Here is a 26,911-nt window from a genome sequence, read left to right as displayed (position 1 = left end):
AAATGTTGGATAGCTATGTGTCCAGGAGGAACAGAAACTACATTTGTTCAGTAGTTAGACTCTCTGTGATAACATGCAAAAAATAGTATTGCAACTTTATGAAAAGTATAATGGAGTAGATGTAAAAGAGCTATAAAATTATAGAAGAGAAGGTTATCTGAAAGTTGAAATTGGTCTTCAGAGATGAACAGGGACTATTTGAGTGATCAGAGGTTGAAGTAACTTTCTAGCAAAAGAAATATATAGAAAGTCAAAGAGATGAGAAAAGGAATAATTCTAGCATGGTTTATCTGCAATTCACCCATTGAATTTCCACTACTTTTTCAAAAGGTGTTTCAGATAAATTTACAAAGATGTAATTAATTGCATTGCTGTTTATAATAGAGATGATTGCAAACAACATAAATATTCAATGAAAAAGCATTGGTTAAATAATTAGTACTGGTTAAATAATTAGAAAATAAGTATGGATTCACATATTTATTTGCAAAGGTGTCCACAAATGTATTTTAAATGATATAACATGAGACTTATAAAGAGACGTAGACTCCCGCACAATAATAGTGGGAGACTTCAACATCAATATTAGACAGATCAACGAGACAGAAAATTAACAAGGATATCCAGGACTTGAACTCAGATCCGGAACAAGTAAACGTAATAAACATTTATAGAACTCTCCACTTTAAATACACAAAATATACACTCTTATCAGTACCACATCACACCTACTTACAGGTTTAAATGAAATATTGGTTGGCTGCTTGTTATTTTCTTCCCTCATTTTTTCCTGTCTTCATTATTAAGCACAATTATTGGTATAAAAGAGGTTTTCAATAACCGTTTTTAGACTGCATTCTAGCCTGGGCAATAAAGCAACACTTCCGTTCTCTCTCCCTCTTCCTCTTCCTCTTTATTCCTCTCCTTCATTCTTTTTCTTTCTTTCTTTCTCTTTCTTTTTTTTTCTTTTTCTTTCTTAAAAAAATATAGATCATGAAGCAAAATAAAATAAAATAAAATAAAATACACTAAGGACAGCAGACAGTGTCTCATGAGAAGTGACATTCTGTAATTACGTCCTCCTATCAAAAGAAAAACAATTCCCAGAAATTAATGAATACAGCAAAAGTGTATTTAATTTTATTTAAAAAATGATATAACATGTACAGGCGTGAGCCACCATGTACAGGCGTGAGCAATAAATTAATTGCATTGCTATTTATTTATAATAGAGATGATTGCAAACAACATAAATATTCAAAGAAAAAGCAGTGGTTAAATAAATCATGGTATATCTAAACTTTGGAATATTTTGCAGCCATTAGAAAATAAGTATGGATTCACATATTTATTTGGAAACATGTCCACAAATGTATTTTAAATGATATAACATGTACAGGCTGGGCATGGTGGCTCACGCCTGTAATCCCAGCATCAGGAGGCAGATCACCTGAGGTCAGGAGTCGAGACCAGCCTGGCCAACATGGTGAAAACAAGTCTCTACTAAAAATACAAAACCTTGCCAGGAATGATGGTGAGAACCTGTAACTCTTAACTACTCAAGAAGCTGAGGCATGAGAATCACTTGAACCCAGGAGGTGGAGGTTGCAGTGAGTGGAGATTGTGCCACTGCACTCCAGGCTGGGTAACAGAGGGAAACTCCATCTAAAAAAAAAAAAAAACGAAAAAGAAAAAAAAATTGGCATGTACAATAATGATGAATGAAATTATAAAATTCAACATGTATGAATGGTCTTATTTTAAATGCATAATTATGTTTATATACAGATTACCGCTGACTGTTCATTCAAGCAGTAGTTTAATTGATTTTTCACTATTTTTCTATAGTGGCTTCCTCTCTTGCTTTCTGCCTGCCTTCCTGCCTTCCTTCATCCTTGTAAATGAGCATGCGTTATTTTTATCATAAAAATAATATATTTTGAGTTAAAAAAATATAATGTTGGTGATCAGTGTTCTCTTGGTCCTGTGATAATCTCTCACTTAGCTGGCTCATGTAAGATGCTACCTTTTCGATTATCTAACAGAGGACAACCTTCTGGGAAACAGTAGTTAGTATATGCTAGACCTGATGCAGTCTGGGCTTGCTATTTACAACTTTCTACATAAAAAATGAAAAACAAATCTTACTGTCAGATGTGTCAGATTTATAAAAGTTGCATATAGTTTCTTTTCAAAGGGATATGAAATGAATTGCTACTTGTCATACATTAAATAGAATAAATTTAATTTATAGATTAAGTATAATATTGATATGTAGAGTCTATATTTGTTTCTAAGAGAAATGGGCCAAAGCAAGTGTATACTGAATCCCCTTATTTTATTAAGAATTAATCCGATCCCCGTGTGATGGTGGGTTCCTATAGCGTCAGCTACTCAGTAGGTTAAGGAGGGAGGATCCCTTGAGCCCAGAAGTTAGAGGTGGCAGTGAGCTGTGACTGAGCCACCACACTTTAGTCTAGGTAGCATAAGGAGATTCCTATCTCTTTAAAAACAATGAAAAAAGGCAATTACTCATATAATTATCCTTGATAAACTAGAGCCTTTGGACTGGCAAAAGAGCATGATCTGGAGAATGGTGAGTGAAGGGTAAAGTGATTTTGGTGGTGGAGGGGTGGAGCAAAAACCGGTTTGGTTTTCTTATCCTCTAAGTCTACTGTTTAGTAGACTTAGAGGATAAGAAAACCATATTGATTATTGATTTAGTTAATTCAAACCATTATTGATTAAAAAGATAAAAAGCATTGTTTTAGGGAAATTGATTTGTTGGTAGCAGAGTATGAATATTCAAATATGAGAGGGACTTAAAGTCAGTGTTTCTAATTTATTACAGTTGTAAAATTTGAAGTAATAAAAGTACAAGATCTACAATGCCAATGAAAAGAAAATAAAGGAAAATATACAGAAATCAGAAATTATCAACTGAGTAGATCTGAGAATGGAAATACAATTTGAAAGAATTTTTTGACAAGCAAGGCATATGGAACACCATTTAGATTTTGATTTATTGTTATGCTTGTACCATTAGTCATCACTTTTTTTTTTTAATCTTTTTGAGACGGAGTCTGTATCCCAGGCTGGGGTGCAATGGCATGATCTAGGCTCACTGCAACCATCTACCTCCAGGTTCAAGCAATTCTCCTGCCTTAGCCTCCTGAGTAGCTGGGATTACAGGCATGTGCCATTACGCCTGGAGACAGGGTTTCATCATGCTGGTCAGGCTGGTCTTGAATTCCTGACCTCATGATCTGCCCAAGTTGTCTTCCCAAAGTGCTGGGATTACAGGTGTTAACCAGTGCGCCCAGCTCATCACCTATTATTATGTTTTCTAACAGAATAAAATAATTACTTTAAAATTAATCAACTTGAAATGCTTTTGTTGCTTTTTTTTAACTTCAAGCTTTTTTCTAAATATAGACTAGTTCATTACTCCTTTTTCAAATAGACATTGCTCATTGTTAAAGGGATAATTCTGCAAATAAGAAAGTGTTCATAATGGTAAATACATAAGCAAATAATGCAATTGCTACATAGTGTTCTTTTTGGTAGATTTATCAGTTGGTTTGTTTATAGTATGATGATCATCTTCATCATTGAGAATTCTAAGCTTAAAATAAATATTATTTAAATCTTTAAAGTAGGTTCTATGGTAAAGAAAATGAAAGATAAAAAGTTATTCTCAATTTATCATATTTCAACAAGCTTTATAATGTCATTTTGAATCAAATTAATTATCTTTTAAAAAACTTTCATCCTATAATTAGGAAGAAAATGGCTTATAGCATAATATATTAATATATTTTTGCTGTCTACACCAGCTTTGGTATTGGAACATTTCCATCCGTATTCAAATTAACAATAAAGAAATCACAATATATATTTACTTGCCTTCTGGATTACATTTGCCTATTAGAGGATATAAGTAGCACACCTATTTAAATGGCAACTGTTTCGTTTTGTTTTCTTTTTACTGTGGGAAAGTATGGTATTCTGTGAATACACAAGGTGTAGGTGTTTGGTTTTTTATTTTGTTTTTGTTTTGTTTTGTTTTGTTTTGTTTTGTTTTTTATTTGTTTAGTACTATGTAGAGGAAATAAATCAACAGCTGAGAAAAATGTATAGAAATGGGTATTTGAAGGTGCTTCAGATCAAAGATATGTTGCAAAACCCTATTGCTTAATCTTTCCCATTTGTTATTTATGCTATTTGAAGGATTAGAAAAGTGTTTTCTTCTGGGAATATGCCTTCCTCCAGGTAAAAGCCAGAAAAAGTAAAAGGCTGGTTCCCCATCATAATTACTTAGTATTCTTTTTGCTTGAGCAAAGTGAAAAACACCAGTAGGTCTGCTTATACACAGGAAAACACACACACACACACACACACACACACACACACACACATTTTTAAAATGTCAAATATATATTCATTAGAAGCTGTTATAGAAAAATGTATTTAACTCTGAGGAGAAGACACTTAACCTGATACGCTTTAAGTTACCTATTCTCCACTAAGAAACGGAGAACGATTAGGAGAATGACGAATGTTCTTACTCAACATTAACAGCATGTTAATACAAGTAGTTCTAGGTATACGGACACTGTTTATGACCATTTTAATTTTACTGATTGTGATACTATATAACATGACACAATTACTCCTCCTACCACCGATAAAACAATAACTTACATAAAGTGAAAATAAGATTGCCACGATGCCTTTGAATATATTGTAAATATCAAATATTTCTGTGTGCTCTAAATTGACCTTAAGAGTCTAAAATGACTCTAACATCATACCTTAAGATGTTAGAGTTGAGCTTGTGTCTTTTCCACAGGGTGAAATTTTAATCCTATCTGCTTCCTAGTCTTGGAAGGATTATATTGATTATGGTGATTTTTCTCTGCAGCATGTTTTTTTTTTTTTTTTTTTTTTTTTTTTTTTTTTTTTTTTTAATTAGTTTACAGATGGTGAAGGGGATCAGAACATGCATCCCAAATATGCCACTTTGGCAAATGGGTTATTTTAAGCCACAGGCTCTTTTTTAAGAAAGAGTGCATTCAAGAAGCTGTTTCTGATCTCCCCCTTCCTACCTAAAAGAAAATCATGAAGTTTCCCATGATAAAAATACCCCCCACCCCTTCCCACTATATTAGAAAGCAAAAATTATTCTTATCACCAGAAGTTAGGAGTCAACACTGGAACGGACCTATGCAAACAAGCTTACTAAAATAACCCTCATTTCCTAATAGTTTTCCCCAAATATTACCTAGTTACTGTCTCACAATTTACTGCCCCCAGCCGCCTATCTAAAACCCCTTTGTATTATCACTTATTGACAATTTATTATTCTTTATTTAAAATGGCATATAAGCTTTTGGGCCTAAAAGGTTCTTTGACCTTCATTTTTCTTCTGAAGACATAAAACATATTTCTATGCTCTTCTCCTATTAATGTTTATTATGCCAGTTTAATTTACTTCTGAAGACATAAAACACGTTTGTATGCTTTTCTACTGTTAATGTTTGTTATACCAGTTTAATTCTTAGGCCACTACAGAATGTAAGAGGATAAAGAAGGTTTTTTCCCTTACAATCCCTTTAGAAACAACTGTAAACAGAGAATTGCTTTCTTAATTTCTAAAAATTATTTTTAAAAATGTACCCCAAATTATTTTAATCATTCAAAAGAATCACAAATTTTCAAAATGTTAAGAATCACAAGATTTTTTTATAATGGGGAAAATTCTCTCTTTTTTAAGGGAATTAAAGATACCGACTCCTAAAGGAGCCATATACAATTTATTTAATGCTCTCTATAGGCTCAATTTTTTTTTAATCTAAGAAGTGGAAGATACCTTTATGTGATTGTCTCACCAAGAGCACAAACTCATCCAAAGCCAATTCCAATAACTCCATCTGAGTTTAGGGATATTACATGTACTAAAATTCAAGGAAAATTATTTCTATTAGAATTTTATTTCTTAAATTTAGAAAAATATACATTCTCATAAAATTCCTGTTGTCATTTCTGATTTTGCTTCTTAAAGTGAATGATAATCTTTGTAAACTTTATTTTGATGACAACTTTTTAAATAGTTTAAAACTGAATACATACCTTTTTTCCTATATTTAGTGTTTCCAGTTCTAACTATTTTTCTTTACGTAAGAGGATTGTTACCCATATCTAAAGGTCCTTAGAGGTGCCCATTCTCTTCTATAGTTTGACTCATGCCATTACAAAGTCATCATTGGGATGGTCAACCATGTATTGGTGCTAATAATGCCAGTTTTGATATTTAGTAACTATGATGGTCAAGTCAGAAGAAAATTTGCTGAATGTGTTCTATCCTGTTTTTTACCATATTCATACATTATTTTAGAATCTGTATTTTTAATGAAATGTTCTAACTTATAAAATATATTTTTGTATGCATTATATCCCTTATTTTTATAGTATTTCAAGGTAGGCAGTGCCTAAATATGTGCCTTTTAATTTATGTGGAAATTAAACTCAGTAAGATTAATGTGTTAGGAAATATAGCAAAACACTGGAAGAGTCAAGACCAGAACTGCATTCCTTTCACTTTCACCTAATTTAATATCACTGTGAAGAGTAAGTTCAGGATACATTTGAACCAAGTGGAACTTTGTCTTATTTCTATATATATATATATACACACACACACACCTTGAAACATATACTTTAAAGCCAGAAGGGACTTTAGTGTAGTGATAACTTGGGAGAAGTGGCGAGAAAATTAGCCTGTATATCAAATCCTGCATTCTCTTAAAGTATATTCAAACCCAGAAAATTATTGTGAAATTTCAGTTATAGAGCACATAGGATCCAAATTCCACTTTATGTTTGAAGTTACATGTTACCACTGTGAAGCTTCTTTTGACAAAGTTCAAAATGCTTTAACAAAGGAATTAAATTTTTATGGGATTAAGCCTTATTAATTTTGTTTACCTTTATAAAGATGTAATGGGAATAAATATATGAAATATCAAAACATTTAATTGGCTGTAAAAATAAATTAATCTTGCTTTATAAAAAGTTCTCTTATTTTGGACTATTTTTTCTGCCAAGTGTTCAACTTCATTTTTCTCTAATGAGTGCATTAAAAATAGGACACGAGTTTTAAGACTTGGTATTTTGTACTGTTTAAAATTATTGTCTTAATGATTAGTCGTCATATAATATGCCTATACTTGGAAGACAACATACAGAATTGATTTTTTCCTTAGCATAGTGTGTGGTTTATATGCAGTAAAATCTTTGTCATTATATTATAAAGCCTGTATATAAATAATATGCTTCAGAATCTAATCAGACACACAAGTTTATTTATTCCGTTCATTATCTATGTGTTTGTATGTATGTGTGTATCTGTGTATGTCTTACAGCTGTTATTTCAAGAAACCAAGAAGGGCCAGGAGAAATGGGAAAAGCTGTGTTGATTCCTAAAGATGACCAGGAGAAAATGAAAGAATTGTTTAAAATCAATCAGTTTAACCTTATGGCCAGTGATTTGATTGCCCTTAACAGAAGTCTGCCAGATGTAAGATTAGAAGGGTAAGTTTACATTTGTTATATAATCTTTGATATTCATAATCATCATTTTTCAGAATCTCAGAACTTCAGCTAACTCAGATGATGTCAGTTCTAGAAATGTGTGCTTTTTAGTACCTATAACATAGCAGGAGTTTATTATGTATGCATATGCTGCAAATACGAGCTATTTTCTTCTCTGGCAAAGCAAAATATGTTACTTGCAAAGATGCTGCAAAATACTCAGGCCAAACAAATTTTTCCTTGTGAGATGTTTTTGTTATTGTTTTGTTTTGCTTTCTTTATCTTACCAAATACAGAGCAAACATGCTCTTTAATAGATTACAGTTATATATTGCTTAATAGTGTGGATATGTTCTGGGAAATGTGTCATTAGGCAATTTTGTCATGTGTAAGCATCATAGGTGTACTTAAACCTCCATGGTATAGACTACTATATTTCTAGGTTATATAGCGTAGCCTGTTGTTTCTAGGCTGTAACTCTATACAGCATATTACTGTACTGAACACTGTAGGTAAGTGTAACATTATGTTAATTATTTTTGTATCTAAACATAGAAGAGGTACAGTAAAAACATGGTGTGACAGTAAAAGTTGGTACAGTTGTATAGGTCATGTAGCATGAATGGAGCTTGCAGGACTGAAAATTGCTCTGGGTGAGTCAGTGAGTGAGTAGTCAATGTGAAGGCTTAGTGCATTACTGTACACTACTGTAGACTTTATAAACACTATACACCTAGGTTATGCTAAATTTATTTTTAAAATTTCTTTCTTTAGTAGTAAATTAACCTTACATTACTGTGATGTTTTTACTTCATAGAATCTTGAATTTTTTTCACTTTTAAACTGTTTACCATTAATATTTAGCTTAATACACAAGCATACTGTACAGCTGTGTGAAATATTTTCTTTATATCCTTATTCTATTAGCTTTTTTTCTGTTTATAATTTAATTTTTAATTTTTTTTCTGTTAAAAACTAAGAAACACACACATTAGCCTATGTCTATTCAGGGTCAAGATCGTCACAACATCACTAGGCAATAGGAATCGTTCAGATTCATTATAATCTTATGAGACTATCATTATATATGTGATCTGTCGTTGTGCAGTACATGACTGTATTTACTTGGCTGCATATGTACTTTGCTTATAAAAAGTATATATCCATTGCTATTCTAGCATAAAGAAGCCAATTGTCTATATGACTCTTTGACACTATAAAAGTGATTTATTATGGTTCCCAGCAATTTATACTGCTGTTTATACTTAGAATGCTTAATTATCAGCTACAGAATAAATAGGCACTTGAAAATAATGTTGCATGAAAATTATGTTGAAAAATTCAACTTTTATTTGATTAACTGTAAGCTATGCTCTAGATCAGGCGTCCCCAAACTACGGCCCGCGGGCCGCATGCGCCCCCCTGAGGCCATTTATCCGGCCCCCCCGCCGTACTTCAGGAAGGGGAACCTCTTTCATTGGTGGTCAGTGAGAGGAACACAGTATGTGGCGGCCCTCCAACGGTCTGAGGGACAGTGAACTGGCCCCCTGTGTAAAAAGTTTGGGGACGCCTGCCCTAGATAGTTGAACATATTTTAAACAGATGTAATAAAATGTGAATATTTAGGGGCAGCATTGTCAATCTAGTATATAGTCCTTGTAAAGCCAATTCTTGGCATTGATAAAAGATGTGTTTTGAGACTTTAGAAAATCTCCAAGTTTACAAATATACTCCAGGACACACTTCCATGTAAATAGAAGTTGTTATTTTAAGCACCTAATGATTTTTCTTTAAATGCAGTATAACATAATGCAAATAAAGTTTGCCACCTCTAATGCGCTATGTTATACTACTGTGTCATGATATTAGCATCATATTTACTAACTCTTAATTTTTTCTTTCTGAATTACTTCATGTAATATGAAAACCTTGGCTGGGCTTGGTGGCCCATGCCTGTAATCTCAGCATTTTAGGAAGCCGCGGTGGGTGGATCACCTGAGGTTGGGAGTTTGAGAGCAGCCTGGCCAACATGGTGAAACCCAGTCTCTACTAAAAATACAAAATTAGCCAGATGTAGTGGTGCATGCCTGTAATCCCAGCTACTTGGGAGGCTGAGGCAGGAAAATTGCTTGAACCTGGGAGGTGGACATTGCAGTGAGCTGAGATTGTGCCATTGCATTCCAGCCTGGGCGACAGAGCAAAACTTCATCTAAAAAAGAAGAAAAAAAAAAGAAAAAAAAGGAAAACCTTGTTGAGATTCCAGGGCTGGTAATTGTTCGAGGTTTATGTAGTAGTTTAGTAACTGCTTTGTCACAACCATCGTATACTTTTGAAATGTCTCTATCAACAAAATCACAAGTAATTACATGTCGTCACATGTTCGATCCCTGGAATATAGTTCAACATTGCATATTAAATTTGTACATTGTAAATTGTTATGTAAAATTATTTTTACATATAGTCCTGTCCGTGTGTGTGTATATACATGTTTGTATGTAAACAGATTTAAAAGCATATACAATCAGCATATACAAAGAGTACATACAATATACATGATCTTCAAAGCACTTTTGAGCATTTTAGATGCTAAGTTTATAATGTTTTAATGTTACATTTATTCCTTTTTTTTTTATGCTGTAGTATGCTATAGTGCAGTGGTCCCCTACCTTGTAGCACTGGGGACCAGTTTCATGAAAGAAAATTTTTCTACAGATTTGGAGGTGGTGGATTGGAGTGTCGGGGTGATTTCAAGATGGAACTGTTCTAAGATCATCAGGAGTTAGATTCTGATAAGGAGCACACAACCTAGATCCCTTGCATGTGCAGTTCACAATAGGGTTTGTGCTCCTATGAAAATCTAATGCAGTGGCTTATCTGCTGGAGACTGAGCCCAGGTGATAATGCTTGCTCACAGGCAGCTCACCTCCTGCTGTGTGGCTGGGTTCCTGTAACAGGCCAGGACTATTACTGGTCCTCAGCTCCAGGGACCTCTGCTGTAGTGTGATAAAATGAGTGGGTATGATACTTGTATGTTCCAGAAAACTAGGTAAACAGTATTTCAGATTTTTAAAAAATTATAACTTTCAACTGTCAGAATACAAATAAATCAGAACCATCAATTAAAAAACAATAAAGTCTTAATTGAGCTAATGTTTAAAATATTCATAGCCAGTTAGAATTTTTATTTTAAGAATCTCTGCTGGGCACTGTGGCTCATACCTGTAATCCCAGCACTTTGAGAGGCTAAGGTGGGCAGATCACTTGAGGTCACGAGTTCAAGAACAGCCTGACTGATATGGTGAAACCCTGTTTCTACTATAAATACAAAAATTAGCCAGGTGTGGTGGCCCACACCTGTAATTCCAGCTACTCAGGAGGCTGAAGCAGGAGAATCGCTTAAAGACAGGAGGCGGAGGTTGCAGTGAGCCAAGATCATGCCACTGCAGTCCAGCCTGGCTTAAAAAAAAAAAAAAAAAAAAAAAAAAAAAAAAAAAAAAAAAAAAAAAAAATCCTTAGCATGCTAAGTTTATGAGTAAGTCAAACTGTGGGGCAGTCCAACATTTTAAATGAATAATTCAAGTTGCTTAGCATAAAATGTACTTAAATGCTGTATTTACTGTGGTTATTATTGCTTGAATTCTCAGGTTTACAAATAGTTTCTGAAATAATATTAATGAAATAATTTTCCATTTTATTTTCATATAAAACTACAGTGTGTTATAAGTAAGAAAAAAGTAATGTTATCCAAAATTCCTAGTAAAGTCACAGTGTATGAGGTTTACTCAGCTGTGGAACTGCCTGGGACCAACTAATGTTGAAAAACTTACCATGAATCATATATCCAAACTGTTGTTTAAAAGATGTGGAAATGTTAATTATTTGATCTAGAAAATATTTTTATAATTTGGTTATGTGTCAGTTACAGTTCAACTTTTGGATGATTATATCTTAGAAAGATATAGATATATTAAGCTAGCCCCAGTGATGACTGATATAAATGCTATAAAGATGTAAAAAGAATATGATTCTAAAATAATTAATTTTAAGAAGAAGCTTAATTTATTTTAGTGGAAAACTTAAGTAGATACTTAGAAAGTGTCGGAGTCATCCAAACTGTGAATTCATTCAAATATCTAATCATATTTCACTGTATTATATATTTGGCTAAATTCAAAAAACTATCCAAAAAGTTTCAAGTTATGTTTGGTGTTAATATCAATTTACAAATATTGGAAGATATATTCAGAGAAGTAAACCTAAGCATATAGCCTATGTTTACACAGAGAACAGACTAGGTAAAAAGCAGTTTATCTTGGAGGCAGTTCTGATTAACCATCAGGACATATTACAGTTCTCTTCTTTAATATCTGTCCCTAGGAATGTTTAAATATTTATATAAATTTATTTAAAGTATTTAATTTGTTAATAAATGTAACACATTTGTATGTAATTCTAATTTTTTTGATATAAGATGCTAGTTACAAAAAGTTATGTTACTTCTATATTTTAAGTACAATTAATGGCAGATACCTTTATAAAATGTTTTACCTTCTTGAAGGCCCTTCATTTCTTGGATTCTTATTTAGTCTGTGTGAAAAATATATATATGTGTACATATATATGTATATATATATATATATATGTGTGTGTGTGTGTGTGTGTGTGTGTATAGAGAGATTAAAACATTTACATATAAATTTTATTTCTATAAATAAAAGTTTAGACAGCTGTAACCAGCCCTCTCTCTCCTTTGCCCATTTCCCCACAAATACAATTTTTAAAAGTGAATGTCTTAATAGTCTGTCTGATTCAGAATGTTGAGAAAAATGACTATTAACTAACGGTTCAGCATTAGGGATTTGTCAGCTTGTTTCCCATCTAAGATTTTGTAATTTATATATTTTCAATTTCAGAAGAGCAGGGTTTACATACTTGTGTTGTTAGAAAGTAAAGAAACAGATGTTATTTTGTTTGTTTTTTAACCTAAGATTCCTATGATAATATTTGAAGAGAGATAAGGGTGGTGCAGCGGGGTCAGGGGACAGTTGGGGTTGGCAGACAAAGGGAAAGAAAAAGAGAGAGAGAGAAAATTACCAGATTAAAAGTGCCTATTAACATATACTGTATACATTATTTTGAGCATCTGATATGTTAATATATACTAAGTACTGTTGTATGTACTGAGGATAAAGCAGTGAACAAAACTAAACTATATTCATGTTCATGGAGCTTAGAACAAGTCAAAGAGCTAAGAATGCTCAAAGGTAGGGAATAGAGTAGTGAGGCAAAGCTTTTTTGAGAAATTTATGTTTAAGTAGGTTGAATGACATTTAAATATTATAATTTTCTTTTTTTTTTAACTAATACACAGATTGTTAAGTATTTACTGGGTTCCTGGTACAGACAATACTGCAAATATAACTGACCTATGGATATATAAAACTTATCAAGATACAAAAGCAAATATGTAAACATTAAGCAAATGCATAGATGTATATCTACATTTGTATTCAAGTTTGAAAGCAGTATTTGAATTGTGTTTCCTTGCAAGCCAGCAAAAATCACATTTTTGTTTGGTAAGGCATCTTGTTAGCCAATGACATCTCCCATGACTATAGGCTTTCCTGGAAGTAGACAAAACAATATGACTATGATCATATCAGTGAGATGGAAACATAACTCCATTCCATTATTTTCAAAACAAACAGGGAGAACAAAAAGCCAACTGTGGAGAGAGATTTTTCAAGTAATTTGGAGAAAAAAAATCTAGACATGGAGCCAAAATATATAGGTTTATAACCTGGCTCTATGACTTGCTATCACATCTTGGATAACTCATTATTTTACCAAACCCTAGTTTTCTTTTGCTGATTAAACCAACTAATCAGTCACTCAACTAACCAGCAAATTCATGTTATTTACCTAATACAGAGTTAGCCTTAAGAACCTAAAATGGATACAATAGGCCTTGACTGTGAGAAGTAAAATGAATATATTTACATAAAAACTGAATTATAGGCTAGATGCTGTGGCTCATGTGTGTAATCCCAGCACTTTGGGAGGCTGAGGTAGGTGCATAGCCTGAGGGCAGGAGTTGGAGGCCAGCCTGGACAAATTAGTGAAACCCCGTCTCTACTAATAATGCAAACATTAGCCATACTTGGTGGTGCACATCTGTTAATCATTGCTACTTGGGAGGCTGAGGCAGGAGAATCACTGGAGCCTCGGAGGTGGAGGTTGCATTGATCCCAGATCGAGCCATTGCACTCCAATCTGGGTGACAAGAGTGAAACTCTGTCTAAAATTAAAAAGGAAAAAAAAAAAAAAAAAAAAAAAGCTTGGCACAGTGGCTCACGCCTGTAATCCTAGCACTTTGGAAGGCCAAGGTGGGTGGATCACCTGAGGTCAGGAGTTCAAGACCAGCCTGGCCATCATGGTGAAACCTCATCGTAAAAAAAAAAAAAAAAAAAAAAAAAAAAAGATTACAATATTGTATGAATGCACCTAGAATTGCAAAAATGACAAAATAAGAATAGAGTTGCCAGGAATTCTTAGTGCAGTATAGATATATAAACCTTCCCTCCGAAGATAATAATTTCTTTAATATTTTGATTTATGTAATGTGCTCATGTGTAGAATTAATTTCACTACCCAAATTAAAAGTGGCATGTTAGAATGTCTGTATATTTATGTATGTTTATATATGCATAAACAGAATGTCTGTATGTTTATATATATGTAAAATATTTTCAACTCTCTATAAATTTTATATTATTATTAAGATTATAGGGGATGCTCTTATGCCCTCTAGCTCTTTTCTGAATTAAGGGAAACTTTTAAAGCAATCAGCTGCTCCCTTTATTCTTTACAATTCTTTTTGAATATGAAGTTAATAGTAACTATTGGCGAATAATTATAAAACAGCTACAGGCAATTAAAACAAAATGCTAAAGTTCTTTGGCATTTACTTGAATTCAGTCATTTAATAACACTTCAAGGACTGGTATTGAGTTATTTGAAGGTTATATTACAGGTGGCATTTAAATATTTTTTCTTCAGGAAAAATTTAAGAAAATAGGAAATTTATTTTAGCTATTTATATCCTAGGCCGCCAAATAACTGCTTCTTACATATGCACACTTTCAAGTCAATAAAGAGGAAAAGACTCTAGCAGTCGTATATTATTAGTGGAAGAGGAGCTATAGCATACAAATTTTGAATAAGTTGCTCTCAAAGGATAAAGTAGTTATTTACTACATAAAGTAGAAATAAGACGTAGCATATATCTTTTCTGTACTCAATCTCATGAGTACATGTTCGTTTATAAGGATTGCCTTTCCCATAAATTAAAGTATGATCAATGTAGCATTGATTGCACAAAGGAGAAATAGAAAATGAGAATATTAATTGGATTTCCAATCTCTGTTCCACATCTTTTATTTTTAATTTGAGAATTATTACAACATTTATATGGTGGTAAAACTCTTCCCTGTAAAGATAATAATTTCTTTAATATTTTGATTTATGTAATGTGCTCATGTATAGAATTAATTTCACTACCAAAATTAAAATGGTGTGTTAGAATATCTGTATGTTTATGTATGCACATATGTATGTATGTGTATATATATATATATATATATATATATGCACACACATACACATATATACACACAGTCTTGAGGAATGTGAATATAAGCATCATTTTGGGGATAATAATACTGTTACACTGTAAGCTTCCTTTCAAATAAGCAAGTAGAGTAACACATGTCTAGGCATGTTCTCAGTTACACATTTAAGTACATCGTATGCAGAAAACATGCCACATGATCTGTATTTACACTTAAACTACCCCTCCATGGTTTCCTTATGTAATTTAATTTTCTGACACTACTACCTTCAACTTCTAAAAACAAATGTGGTACTATGTACATAACAAAATTTACCATTTTAACTATTTTAAAGTACATAGTTAAGTAATGTTAAGTATAAAGGGCATAAGAACGTGCTAACCTAAAATATGCCAATTTAGCATAAAGATCCTTTTGCACTGAAGGCAGTTAAGGAAGAGCAGGCACAATAAACCTCTCTGCTCTTCCCCATCTACCTAAAAGCAGTGCATACATTCGACTTACAAAAGCATCCCCCATTCTCATACCAGGAGGAGAAGAGCAACCTTTCTTAGCAGAGATAGAAATGCTGCCAAGATGGGTTAGCATAAAGACATCTCACTGAATAACCTTTGTTATCCATTAGTTTCTCTCCTACGTTGCAAAGATTTCCACCCTAGAAGCCCCAACCCCCCCCCCCTTTTTTTTGTCTTGCCATTTCTCCACCATGTATCACCTTTTTAAAAATGCCAAAAAAACCACTGAGTGTAACTAATTTTTTCGGTCTTCACTTCTTTTCTATGAAGGTATCTATCCATGTAAAAATAAAATGATTTTAATCAATTAAAATGTATATACCTTTTTCCCTGTTAATCTGTTTTTTTTGTTGTTGTTGTTATATTAATTCACAAGCCCCAGTTACAGAACCTAAGAAGGTAGAAGAAAGGCTTTTCTCTTCTTTTTAAGTGAATTCACATTGTTGTGCAATGAAACTTGGAATTATTTTCATTTTCTAAAACAAACTCCGTAGTCAATAAACAGCAACTCCACATTACCCCAGCCTCTGGCAACCACTATTTTATGTCCTGACTTTCTAAAGATGATATTTTCAGCATCTATCAGGACTTAATTGAGTACCAATGAAAACTACGAGAGATATCTATTCCATTAGAAAATGGAATATATATCTACCTAGTATGTGACAGTGTGAATTTAGAAGTGCCATTGTGTCAAGGCAAGATGAAGGACAGCTTTACAGGAGGGTGTATTTGGAACCAAGTTTTTTAAGATGGATTTTTGTAGAACCAGGCTGACACAAATGAGACAGCAGAGAGTGTAGATAAGCAAGACAGTTCTGGTTGGAGGAGGGCCAATGAAATATTTGTTAAGGAATATTTGTTAAGGATCATAGGTAAACAGGTATGGAGCCTGGCTGTTATTTGATTTATATTCTTAAGAATTTATATATTCAAGTTTACCAAATACCTATTTTTTTCAAATTCTAATTGAGAAAGCAGAAAATCTAATTTTCATTTTCTAAATGTACATGGTAATCGTATTTTCACTTATATTTTTCCTACTTGAGTTATGTTGGCCTGAAATGGTTTTGAAAATACTATCCACTATCATGGCTGTTAATGTGTTCTAATATTTCTAATGTTTTGTTTTGTTCCCTGTATTTTTGTTCTATGTGAGTTAAAGCAAAAATACTCAATTATGTAAACCTCAGTAAAAACGAGAGTTCACAGCAATTAAATCTGACAGTTTTTTCCCCCAAAAATAAGAAAATTTAATAAAGAAAAAGTAATTTTAAAAATGCAGAAGGTTTGGATAACCAAGGAATGGAAAATGATGATACCATAAGACAGAAGGGACATGAGGCCTTGTGAGAAGAGAAAATAACTCAATTAGAGAGTTAACTATCCATCCAAGCTCACTGGCGTGTGGAGGATGATGAAAAATCTTAGAAGCAATGTTATTTAGACATTTTATGGTAGGCAATAAGGAGATTTTAGAACAAAAACATGGTGTGATGGAAATGATATTGAGGAAGAGCTGTTCTTTCAGTATTATATAGAAGATATTATAAATAAGAGAAGTCTGAATTTACTAAGATTCCTGACTAGCTATTATAGTCACATAGATCTGATTGGATGAGGAACTTGTCTAAGATAATGGCCTTAGAAACATAAGGCAATATGTAGTAATAAATTAAAATAAAGAGAAAGGAAAAACACTGAATTTAAGATACCATCAGAAGGGGGTGGACATGTGGTTGAATGTTCAGCTTTATTTGTAAGGGTAAGTATTTGTGTATGTGCATTTTAAACCTGAAGCAAATAAGAGAGAGAAAGGAACTGTAAGTAAAAATTATCCCAAATATATTTTCAAGTGATTTTCCAGAATTGGTGACTTACCAGATACAAGGGAAGTCAAAATATGACTCTAATGTTTCAAATCGGGTAACTAGGAGATTTGTGGTATTGCTAACTGATTGTTACCTTTGTGTACGTGTATGTATGTGTATAAACATACACATACAAAGAGACACACTTAAATGCCACTTTTAATATGGATAGTAGAATTAATTTCACACATAAGAACATTAGAGAAATCAAAATATTGTAGAAACTATTATAGTTATCTTCAGAAGCAAGACTTTTATCAGCATATGAAAGTTGTAGTAATTCTCAACTTAAAAAGAAAAGATGTGTACCAGAGATCAGAAATTCAATTAATATTCTCATTTCTACTTCTCCCTTGTGAAATCAATGCTGCCTTTAACTGCATATTATTAAAATAACTGTGCAAAACATAATTTTTAAAATCAACCATTTGAAAGTAAGTCTTTGTGGTCAAAATGTGTATTTTTTTATTTACCTCATTTAAAAAATATGATTTAAAAAGCAAAAAAAATTTTTTTAGTAGACATTGCAGATTGATTTAACTTAAGAAAGAAGATAGTTCTGTTATTGCTAGAAAAATCCTATGTGGAAGATTTGACTTCTGTATTAAATTACTTCTCACTGTTTTTTGCCCCAGATGTTTTCTGTGCACATATCAGTGTCTTAGGGAAGGCTAAAGTGTTCTAATGCCAACTTACAGTAAAATTTTGCTAAGGAAGAATTTGATTTTATAGTTAAAATAGTTTAACTCATGAAAGTAAGACATTTTTATTGACATGAGAGATGTTAGCATCTGTCTAAAAATTCTCATTGTTTATTACAATTACTATTCTCATCAACTTGCAAAGTCTCCCTGTAGAATCCAGTATATTTTCTGCATGGTAACTGCTGTTTAAATTAGAAAATTTATATTTGAACTTTGAATTTCAATATTTAATGTTGCTGTATAATCTTGTTCATTAGAATATTGAAAACAAGGCCAAAAAGACGTTGCATTTTCTTACATTCCAAGTCCAATTTGAAATAAATAGAACATACGTAATGGTTATAATTTTAGGGTAAAACAATAGGTGTACAAATATATTTTATACTGTATATCTATGTATTGCATTTGTAGTGTCTTATTTTATTTTTCCCCTAAGAAAAAGCATTCTTTCTATTCTTTTTTATATCTTTCTATTTGTGAGTTATAGTATAGATACAGATAGAGACGTTTTCACTAAAATGTCATGGGAGGCTTTCTGGTTATACTTGACAAGATAGTTAATTTTCTAAGACAGTGTTCCATCTTTAAATAGAAATGGAGAGATCAAATATAAAGTGATAGTTTTATAGTCATACTATGTAACATAGGGTTGAATTTCACAATATAAATTCTTAAGTAAAAGTCAAATTTTATATTCATATAGTATCTCATTTCTATGCTGTAGTTTTTGTGAGAAATTTAAAAGCAACTTACATAGCATAGGGATTATGAAGATATATTTCCCCCATGGCACAGTTTAAACACATGAATTAATAAATACTATGATAATAGTAAATGTAGCTTAGTATCAATATTTATTGGACTTTTAGTATGTATCAGCTATATATTAAGTATTTTAGCTGAATTGTGGCATGGAATTTTCAATAAAAGCCCTATGAAGTATATCATATGTTTTAATGTTATTGGTTTATAGATTAGGAAACGTACTCAGAAAGGCTAAGGAACTTCCTCAGGGTCATGCAGTTGACATTTGAAGTAGGGCTGTCTAATTCTGAGTATTTGCTCTCAGCCACTACAGAACACCAAAGAATATAAAAGCAGAAAAGACAAGGTAGAGAGTTACATTACTAGGAACTTCATGGAAAAGTCTAAGCATGGATTAACCCTTAAATAAAGGCTCAGTTTTATGTAGATAAGGAAAAACACAAAGATTCCACATGAAAAGACAAAAGTCCCTTTGTTATTCCATCTCCTCATGCACAGAATAGAATTATTAAATAGTGTGTTGAAGAGACTGATCTAATATAATAATGAGTTTATTTGGGAGACTATACAGTCATACTGATCTGTCCTGAGTTAAGTACTTAAATTACTACTCTCACAGGCTTTAATGCTGTCCATCTGTCATACGACATTTCTCTTTTCTATCCTTTTTTCCACTTTTTAAATTATTTTATAATTTCATGAATTTTCTCCCTCACACCTACAATACTTCGTCCCAACCTTTATTCTCATTATCTTACCTTCTGTTTCATTGAGAAAAATAGACTCAAAGAAAGCTCCCCTTGGTCTCACCATGACATCTACCCACTTACTTGAATTTTTAGCCCTTTATTCAGTCTTCTCGCCTATTACTATGAATACATTGTTCAGCCCATCCTTTAGGTGTCCTTCCCTCTTACCTCTTAACTACTGCAGCACGAGTACACTCTTCCAACAATTCTACCTACTTTTTAATATTTTTTAAAAGATGGGGTCTCACTATGTTGCCTAGGCTGGATTCAAACTCCTAGGCTCAAGCAATCCTCCTACCTCAGCCTCCCAGATACAGTAACTGGGACTACAGAATTCTGCTTACTTCTTTAATCAGTTTTCTCTCTTGGGTTATTCTTAGCAGCATGAAAACATGCTGTTTATCCTCCCTTAAAAACAAATATATAAACAAAATACTTCCTCTAGAGAATGTGTCTCATGGACATGTTCATTTTTCTTTTCTTATTCCAAAAAGTTACTGAAAAAGTTGGCTGTAGTCGCTGTATTGAGCCATCTCCCCACCACCATTTTGTTTGAAATTCCCTGCAGTTGACTTTTGTCCTCGCAATACCAGCAAAATTGCTATTGCCAAGTCCACTAATGATTCTTATGGTGCTATATTTAACAGTCAATTTTCAGTTCCCGTATTTCTTGACTTGTGAGCATAATTTTGACACACACAGTTGATTACAATCTCCTTTTCGAAATAAATTTTTCACTTGGCTTTTAAGTCACTACACTGGAATATAATTTTCTCCTACTTCTCTGGTGATTCCTTGTCTTTGTTGTTTGCTGATGCCTTTTCACCCTAACCTCAAGTATAGATATGCCCTAAGGGTAAGGCCTACAGGTAATGAGCTGGCCAATTTTCTGTTGGCAGTCATTCCCATGGTTATTTCATGTAGTCTGTCAATGTTCAGTATCATTTTAATCTGCAGCCCAGATTTCTGCCCTGATATCCAGAATTGAACATCTAATGGTACTCAGGATATCTTCTCTTGACCATCTAATACTCATCTAAATCTTAACATATCCAAAATTCAGCACAAGATAGTTCCCATGAAGCCTCATCTTTCAGGAAGTTAATCCTCTTAGAAAACAGAAACTCCCTTCTTTCATTTGCTTCGGCCAAACCAAGGTCTCATTGGACCATCTCTTTCTCTTAAAATCAACATCTGACTCATCATCTCATTAAAAATATTAACTCTTATCATCATCTGCCCTGCTACAATTAATACTTTAGTCTAAGTTGCCAATATTTTTACCTGAATCATTGTAGCAGTCTAATAAGTGTTTTTGTTTGTTTGGTTTGGTTTGATTTTTATATGATGTTGTTTTTCATTTTCTTAGGCACCCTTCCATCTCTGATCAACATAACAGTCAGAGTGAGCCTATTAAAATATAAAGTTCTATTAAACTGTAGATCAGTTTTGTGCTTATTTCTTTCAGTCCAAGGCACAGGTGAACCATACCAAGAACAATTCTACTTCAGGACCATTTTACTTCCTATCCTCTCTGCCTGGAGGTTTCTCCTGAGTATCCACATGGTTTGCTCCCTTACTTTCAATCTTTGTCATTATGCCTGAGGTTGCAATTTTTTTTGAATTTGAAAAATTAGACTTGGCAATGACCTTGAGGAGTAGGATATAAATAAAGCCCACATGCTTAGTGTTCCAATAATGGAACAGTAGACATACATGGGTTAACCCATTTATCATCTCGCTGAATTCTTTTTTGGCTAAATTATATAAAATTACTCCCACCATGACACTTTCTGCCCCCTTATTCTGCTGTATTAATCTGCTTTGTACTACTGACTGCCTAATATAATGAATGTTTTACTTCTTTATTATGAATAAGGAAGTAACACATATTTCTTTTATCACTAAACATAAGTTGATTGATTGCAGAGGTCTGTCTTTTTTGTTATTTATTATATTTATTTATCTATTTTTTGGGACGGAGTCTCATTCTGTTGCACAGGCTGGAATGCAGTAACATCATCTTGGCTCACTGCAACCTCCTCCACCAGGTTCAAGAAATTCTGTACCAGGCGCGGCGGCTCACGCCTGTAATCCCAGCACTTTGGGAGGCCAAGGTGGGTGGATCACAAGGTCAGGAATTCAAGACCAGCTTGGCCAAGATAGAGAAATGCTGTATCTACTAAAAATACAAAAATTAGTCGGGTGTGGTGGCAGGCGCTTGTAATCCCAGCTACTCAGAAGGCTGAGGCAGAAGAATTGCTTGAACCCTGGGAGGTGAAGGTTGCAGTGAGCTGAGTTTACACCACTGCACTCAGCCTGGATTACAGAGCGAGACTCTGACTCAAAAAAAAAAAAAAAAAAAAAAAACCAAAAAAGAAAAATAAATTCTCCTGCCTCAGCCTCCCAACTTGCTGGTATTACAAGCACAAGCCACCACGCCTAGCTAATTTTTGTATTTTTAGGAGAGACGAGGTTTCACCTTGTTAGCAGTCTGGTCTCAAACTCCTGACCTCAATTGATCCACATGCCTTGGCCTCCCAAAGTGCTGGGATTACAGGCATGAGCCACTGCTCCCAACCAATTGCAGGGGTCTTTGTAGGGGATTTTCATCTGTGTGGTGGGCACTCAATAAATATTTGTGGAGTGACTTTACAAATTAATAAGTGATTTATATATTCTGATAGCACACAGAAGATATGATAGGCAGAAAAACTTGACTTTGATTTTGTAATCTAAAGATGAACTCAGTAGGCTTTTAGAGACATACTAAGATGATGAAAGAGGTATTGATCTGTATTGGGATGAGTTGGTGTTTTTTTAATCTATGTTTTCCCCAGCAGGAGAGTTTATCCTGGAGCATAGTAAGAAAAAAGAGGATTTGAAAATAGTCTAATGTTGGGGATTATTACAGTGTGCACTACAAAAAAATCTGATTTTGATTGAGGTCATTGGAATTTAGTGTTAGGTAAGAGAGGACTAACAAATTGTTATAATTAAAGTTGGAAATCCTTTTTATATCTTCTATTTATTGAACAACTACTGGGTGCCCTAGGTGCTGATAAATCTTCTAACTTAATTCTTCCTCTTCAATCTTTAAATTATGCTTAAAAATTAAATTTCATTATTCCCAGTTTATAATTAAGAGAACTGAGGGAAGAAGAGAGATTTTTATTTGGACTGAACTATTGGAAATGGCTTTCTCCTGTAATTTCTTCTATATTTGCTGCCAGACTTCTCTTTCCAGCCTTTAGATGATTTATCTGCAGTTTTTCGGCCATTTTCAGCTATTTTTAAACTCTCATTTTTAGATAATAAATGATACAGCCTAGTTTTTGGCTAATACTGGTTGGCCTTCATATTCTTCATGCTGCATGCATTTATATTTTCATTTTTTATGAGAAGCATTTTGGAGACTACTTTACTGCAAAATTTTCAACAGACCGATGACTCCCACCTGATTTCTTTCAATCTCTCTCAGTTCCTGCTTCTGGCAGAACACCAAGCAAGTACTTGCTTCTGAGGCTTTCTTTCCTCATCAGACATCCCTATAGAGGAGAGACTTGAGTCCAATAATTCCTACCATGTCCACTTCCCTGCAGAAATTCATGACTCCTTACTACATCCAGATTTGCAAATGTACTTCTTCAACCATGGACTTGTTTTCCCCAGTCAGCCCTTACAATCTCTTTCAAGATGAATCCTGCCTTACATGTCTCCAAACATTAAAGAAACCAAGTCATGTTATTTTCCCATTACATTCTGTCAAAACCAAAGCATTATTTTAGGTTATAATTTTATGGCCATTAAACATTTTCAGCAAAAGTGAGATACTGATCTCTTAAAAGCAGCTACAACCTCTGAAAATAGGTATTTTAAGATTCCCGTCACTTGGTTTAAGAGATGAAAAGTATACTTTTTTCTTTCCCTGGAAATAGGAAATGCCACCACATACCCAGTGCCTTTAAATTTTCTTACTTCATTGACCTCTTCTCCAAATTTCTTATTTTCTCTCATAGAAATCAGATGTGTGGGATAGAGATTCACAGTTACAATATCAGTACTGCTGTCTTTCCAACTCCTTCTTTTATAATTTGGGGGTCGCTTATCACTGGCTAGTCTCACTTTGCATACTTGCTAAAATTTCAGGAAAATGATTTTTTCTTATCTCTATACTTACCACATTTATCTGTTATCACACAGTATCTAAGCCTTAAAGTCAGGAATTGAACAACATTCTCTGACTCCAAAGTTGTACTCTTTCTGATGCTTCTTACTTGAGTTTCCTGAGAGGGTAAAAGACACTAAAATATTCATGCAATGAGGAGGAAATGGTCAGGATACTAAGATAATAAAGGATGAGCATAAATCTGTGAAATGCTGCAGTGTTCTTGGTTCAACAACTGTATTCCCATTGTCCAATAACTGTGTTCCATATTATTAATGAATGTTCTGCTAGAATGGATATTTCTACATTTAAGAGATCTCGAAGTTCATGCCAGTTGCATGAAGATGATTGAAGTAGTCTGGAGTAGAAAGGAAAATAAATGTGAGTCCCACACTGGTATCATTTTAGGGAGTTCAGAATTGGTATGCATTGTGGTAGGAGTGGGGACAGGAGAGAACAGGAATGATTAAGTGGGTGTCTGAGACAGATGGTGTGGACTTCAAATAAAGAAACCCAGAGGGTGGTGGATAAATAATGATGAGAGTAGCATTATGTTGGGGGGGGGGGTAAGGAAAAACTGGACAATTCTGTCTAAATAATTCAGGGAATAAAGGATGAAATCAGATTTTTAAATGTTTACTACCTTTAATTATTTAAATGATGTGACAAAAAATAATACTTGGAAAATCATTTTTAAATATTTTTGTTATAAAGTCTTATAAACAAAAGTATCAGTTTATAGGAGAAGATAAGGCTGAGCAGCATAACAAAATCAAGTGTATTTTCTTTTGAAAAATTATGCTGATTTTTAATTCTAACATAAATATTGTATATCGGAAATGAACGAACAACAAACAACCACTAAAATGAGGAGAAAAATGTTATTACTATGGAATTTGATAAAAAAGAAATTGTTGCTGATAAAAGAACCACCAATTTGGCTGGGCGCAGTGGCTCATGCCTATAATCCCAGCACTTTGGGAGGCTGAGGCAGGTGGATCAGGAGGTCAAGAGATTGAGACCATCCTGGTCAACATGGTGAAACCTCGTCTCCACTAAAAATACAAAAATTAGCTCGGTATGGTGGTGCATGCCTGTAGTCCCAGCTACTCGGGAGGCTGAGGCAGGTGAATTGCTTGAGCCCAGGAGGCGGAGGTTGCAGTGAGCTGAGATCGGGCCACTGCACTCCAGCCTGGGTGATAAGAGCAAAACTCTGTCTCAAAAGAAAAAAAAAAAAAAAAAAAGAACCACCAATTTGTATATGTGAGGAAAGAGCTATTTAATTGTTAAATTTTTGTGTCACATAGAATTCTTAAATAACATAATAATACTTTAATAGTCACTGAGTGCCTTTTATAAACAGTTTTGATCATCTGATAGCCTATTCAGCTGTGAGTGATTTTAACCAAAGTAAGTTGCTTCAGCTCTGTGCTTAATAGATGGTATTACAAGACTGCAGCCCAGAAAACAGGATGCTGAAAGACATGAGATGTACATGAGATACACATGTTTCAGTCATAGCCTGAGTACGGTAGATGCAGTCTAGGAGAACTTGGCTGGGAACACAAGACCATGTCTTCATATTCATTTTCAGTGAGTTACGGGGTAGACAGAGATATGTTGGTTTGTTTTTATATATGCATTGAATATTTGTGTCTTATGAAGAACAATGTTAGGTAAAGAGACAGAGTTAAGTAGCATAAGATTTTTATTCTCGCTGTGCTTAAAAATAGCAACCAAAAAATATTTGTTGGCAGAATTAACAATATTATTGTCAGTTTTACCATTAGAAAACAGTACTAACTAAAGTGTTAGTTTAGTGTCACTTTTAAATATATAAATGTATTTTACACCTTCTTTCTTGTGTAGATGAGGTAATGGAAGTCCATAGTAGTGAGCTGAGTTTTCTGAAGCTGTCTATGAAAAAGAACAAAACTTTGTCTCAACCCACATTCTTTAATATGAGTGTTCTGTCATTCATCTCACTGCTCTTGTCCATTTGATACCCAAACTGTGGCAGCTATGATGATTGGGGCAGTTTTCTATTTGGCATGCAGTAGCAGGGATGGCTGTGTGTCCCTTCATATTCTTTAGCATAATCAGAATCATATCTGTACAGTAACAACCCTGAAGCTATCTTAGGACTGGGTTAGTGAATATGCATGAACACCCTAAGAAATAAGTTAATAACAGTGGGAAGTTAGTAGAAATGATGGAGTTTAAGTAGGGAAACATAGAAGTACCTGTTGTAAACTGGGTTTTGAAACAATGGACAAGAATTCAGGATAACATTTCTCAAAGTGGTTCCTCTTTCATAAGCTATGTTCCTTAGTTCCCACTCTATATTTCATAGGTCTTAGATTTTTTTTTTAATTTGTCAAATATGAGCATTGACTTTGCTATCACCCAAGATTTCTTCAAGCTGTAGGATTTCATATTAAAGTGAAGATTTCTTAAGAGATAAATGCTCCCTAATTAAGATTTCTGAACCATTTGGCATGCCAAATAGTACAAAGCTTTATATTATACTGAATCACAGATGCTAAAGTATTTATAAAACAGTTTAGTAGGCATCAATGTAGGCATAGTGCAGGCATTACATAGAATTATTCTAATGTCCCCACATATGAGACAGGAAAACATAGTCTAGAATTGATCATGGGAAAAAAAAAAAGCTGTGAATCTAGAAATTCACAGTATTTATCAGGCAAAACTGGTAATAGTGGTGCATTACCATGAAGGCCCAAAAGGTGATCTTTGGGCAATTAATAGCTTAAATATAAGTGAAATATACATAGATCATGTATAGCATTCTATTTCTGTTACATTAATTATATTTGAAATTTGAAGTTATAGCTTAAATATTTAAAATATTTATATGATTTCAACAACTAGGCATAACTTTGTACAAGAGG

At 33.5% G+C, this 26,911-nt stretch overlaps 1 protein-coding gene across 8 annotated transcripts in view; it reads left to right on the top strand.

Moving 5' to 3' along the window:
- Nucleotides 1-26,911, top strand: part of GALNT13 (polypeptide N-acetylgalactosaminyltransferase 13) — a 606,606-nt gene that overhangs the window by 255,557 nt on the left and 324,138 nt on the right. For all 8 annotated transcript variants that reach the window (XM_074399672.1, XM_074399674.1, XM_039469839.2 and 5 more), the window contains one exon: nt 7,425-7,593. In XM_074399672.1, the coding sequence (XP_074255773.1) occupies nt 7,425-7,593 (169 nt within the window). The remainder of the gene's footprint in view (nt 1-7,424; nt 7,594-26,911) is intronic.

This window comes from Saimiri boliviensis, chromosome 5 (assembly GCF_048565385.1).
Source record: "Saimiri boliviensis isolate mSaiBol1 chromosome 5, mSaiBol1.pri, whole genome shotgun sequence".
Lineage (NCBI taxonomy): Eukaryota > Metazoa > Chordata > Mammalia > Primates > Cebidae > Saimiri > Saimiri boliviensis.
Note: the sequence above shows the minus strand (reverse complement) of the source record. Positions and strands in the feature narration are given on the sequence as shown.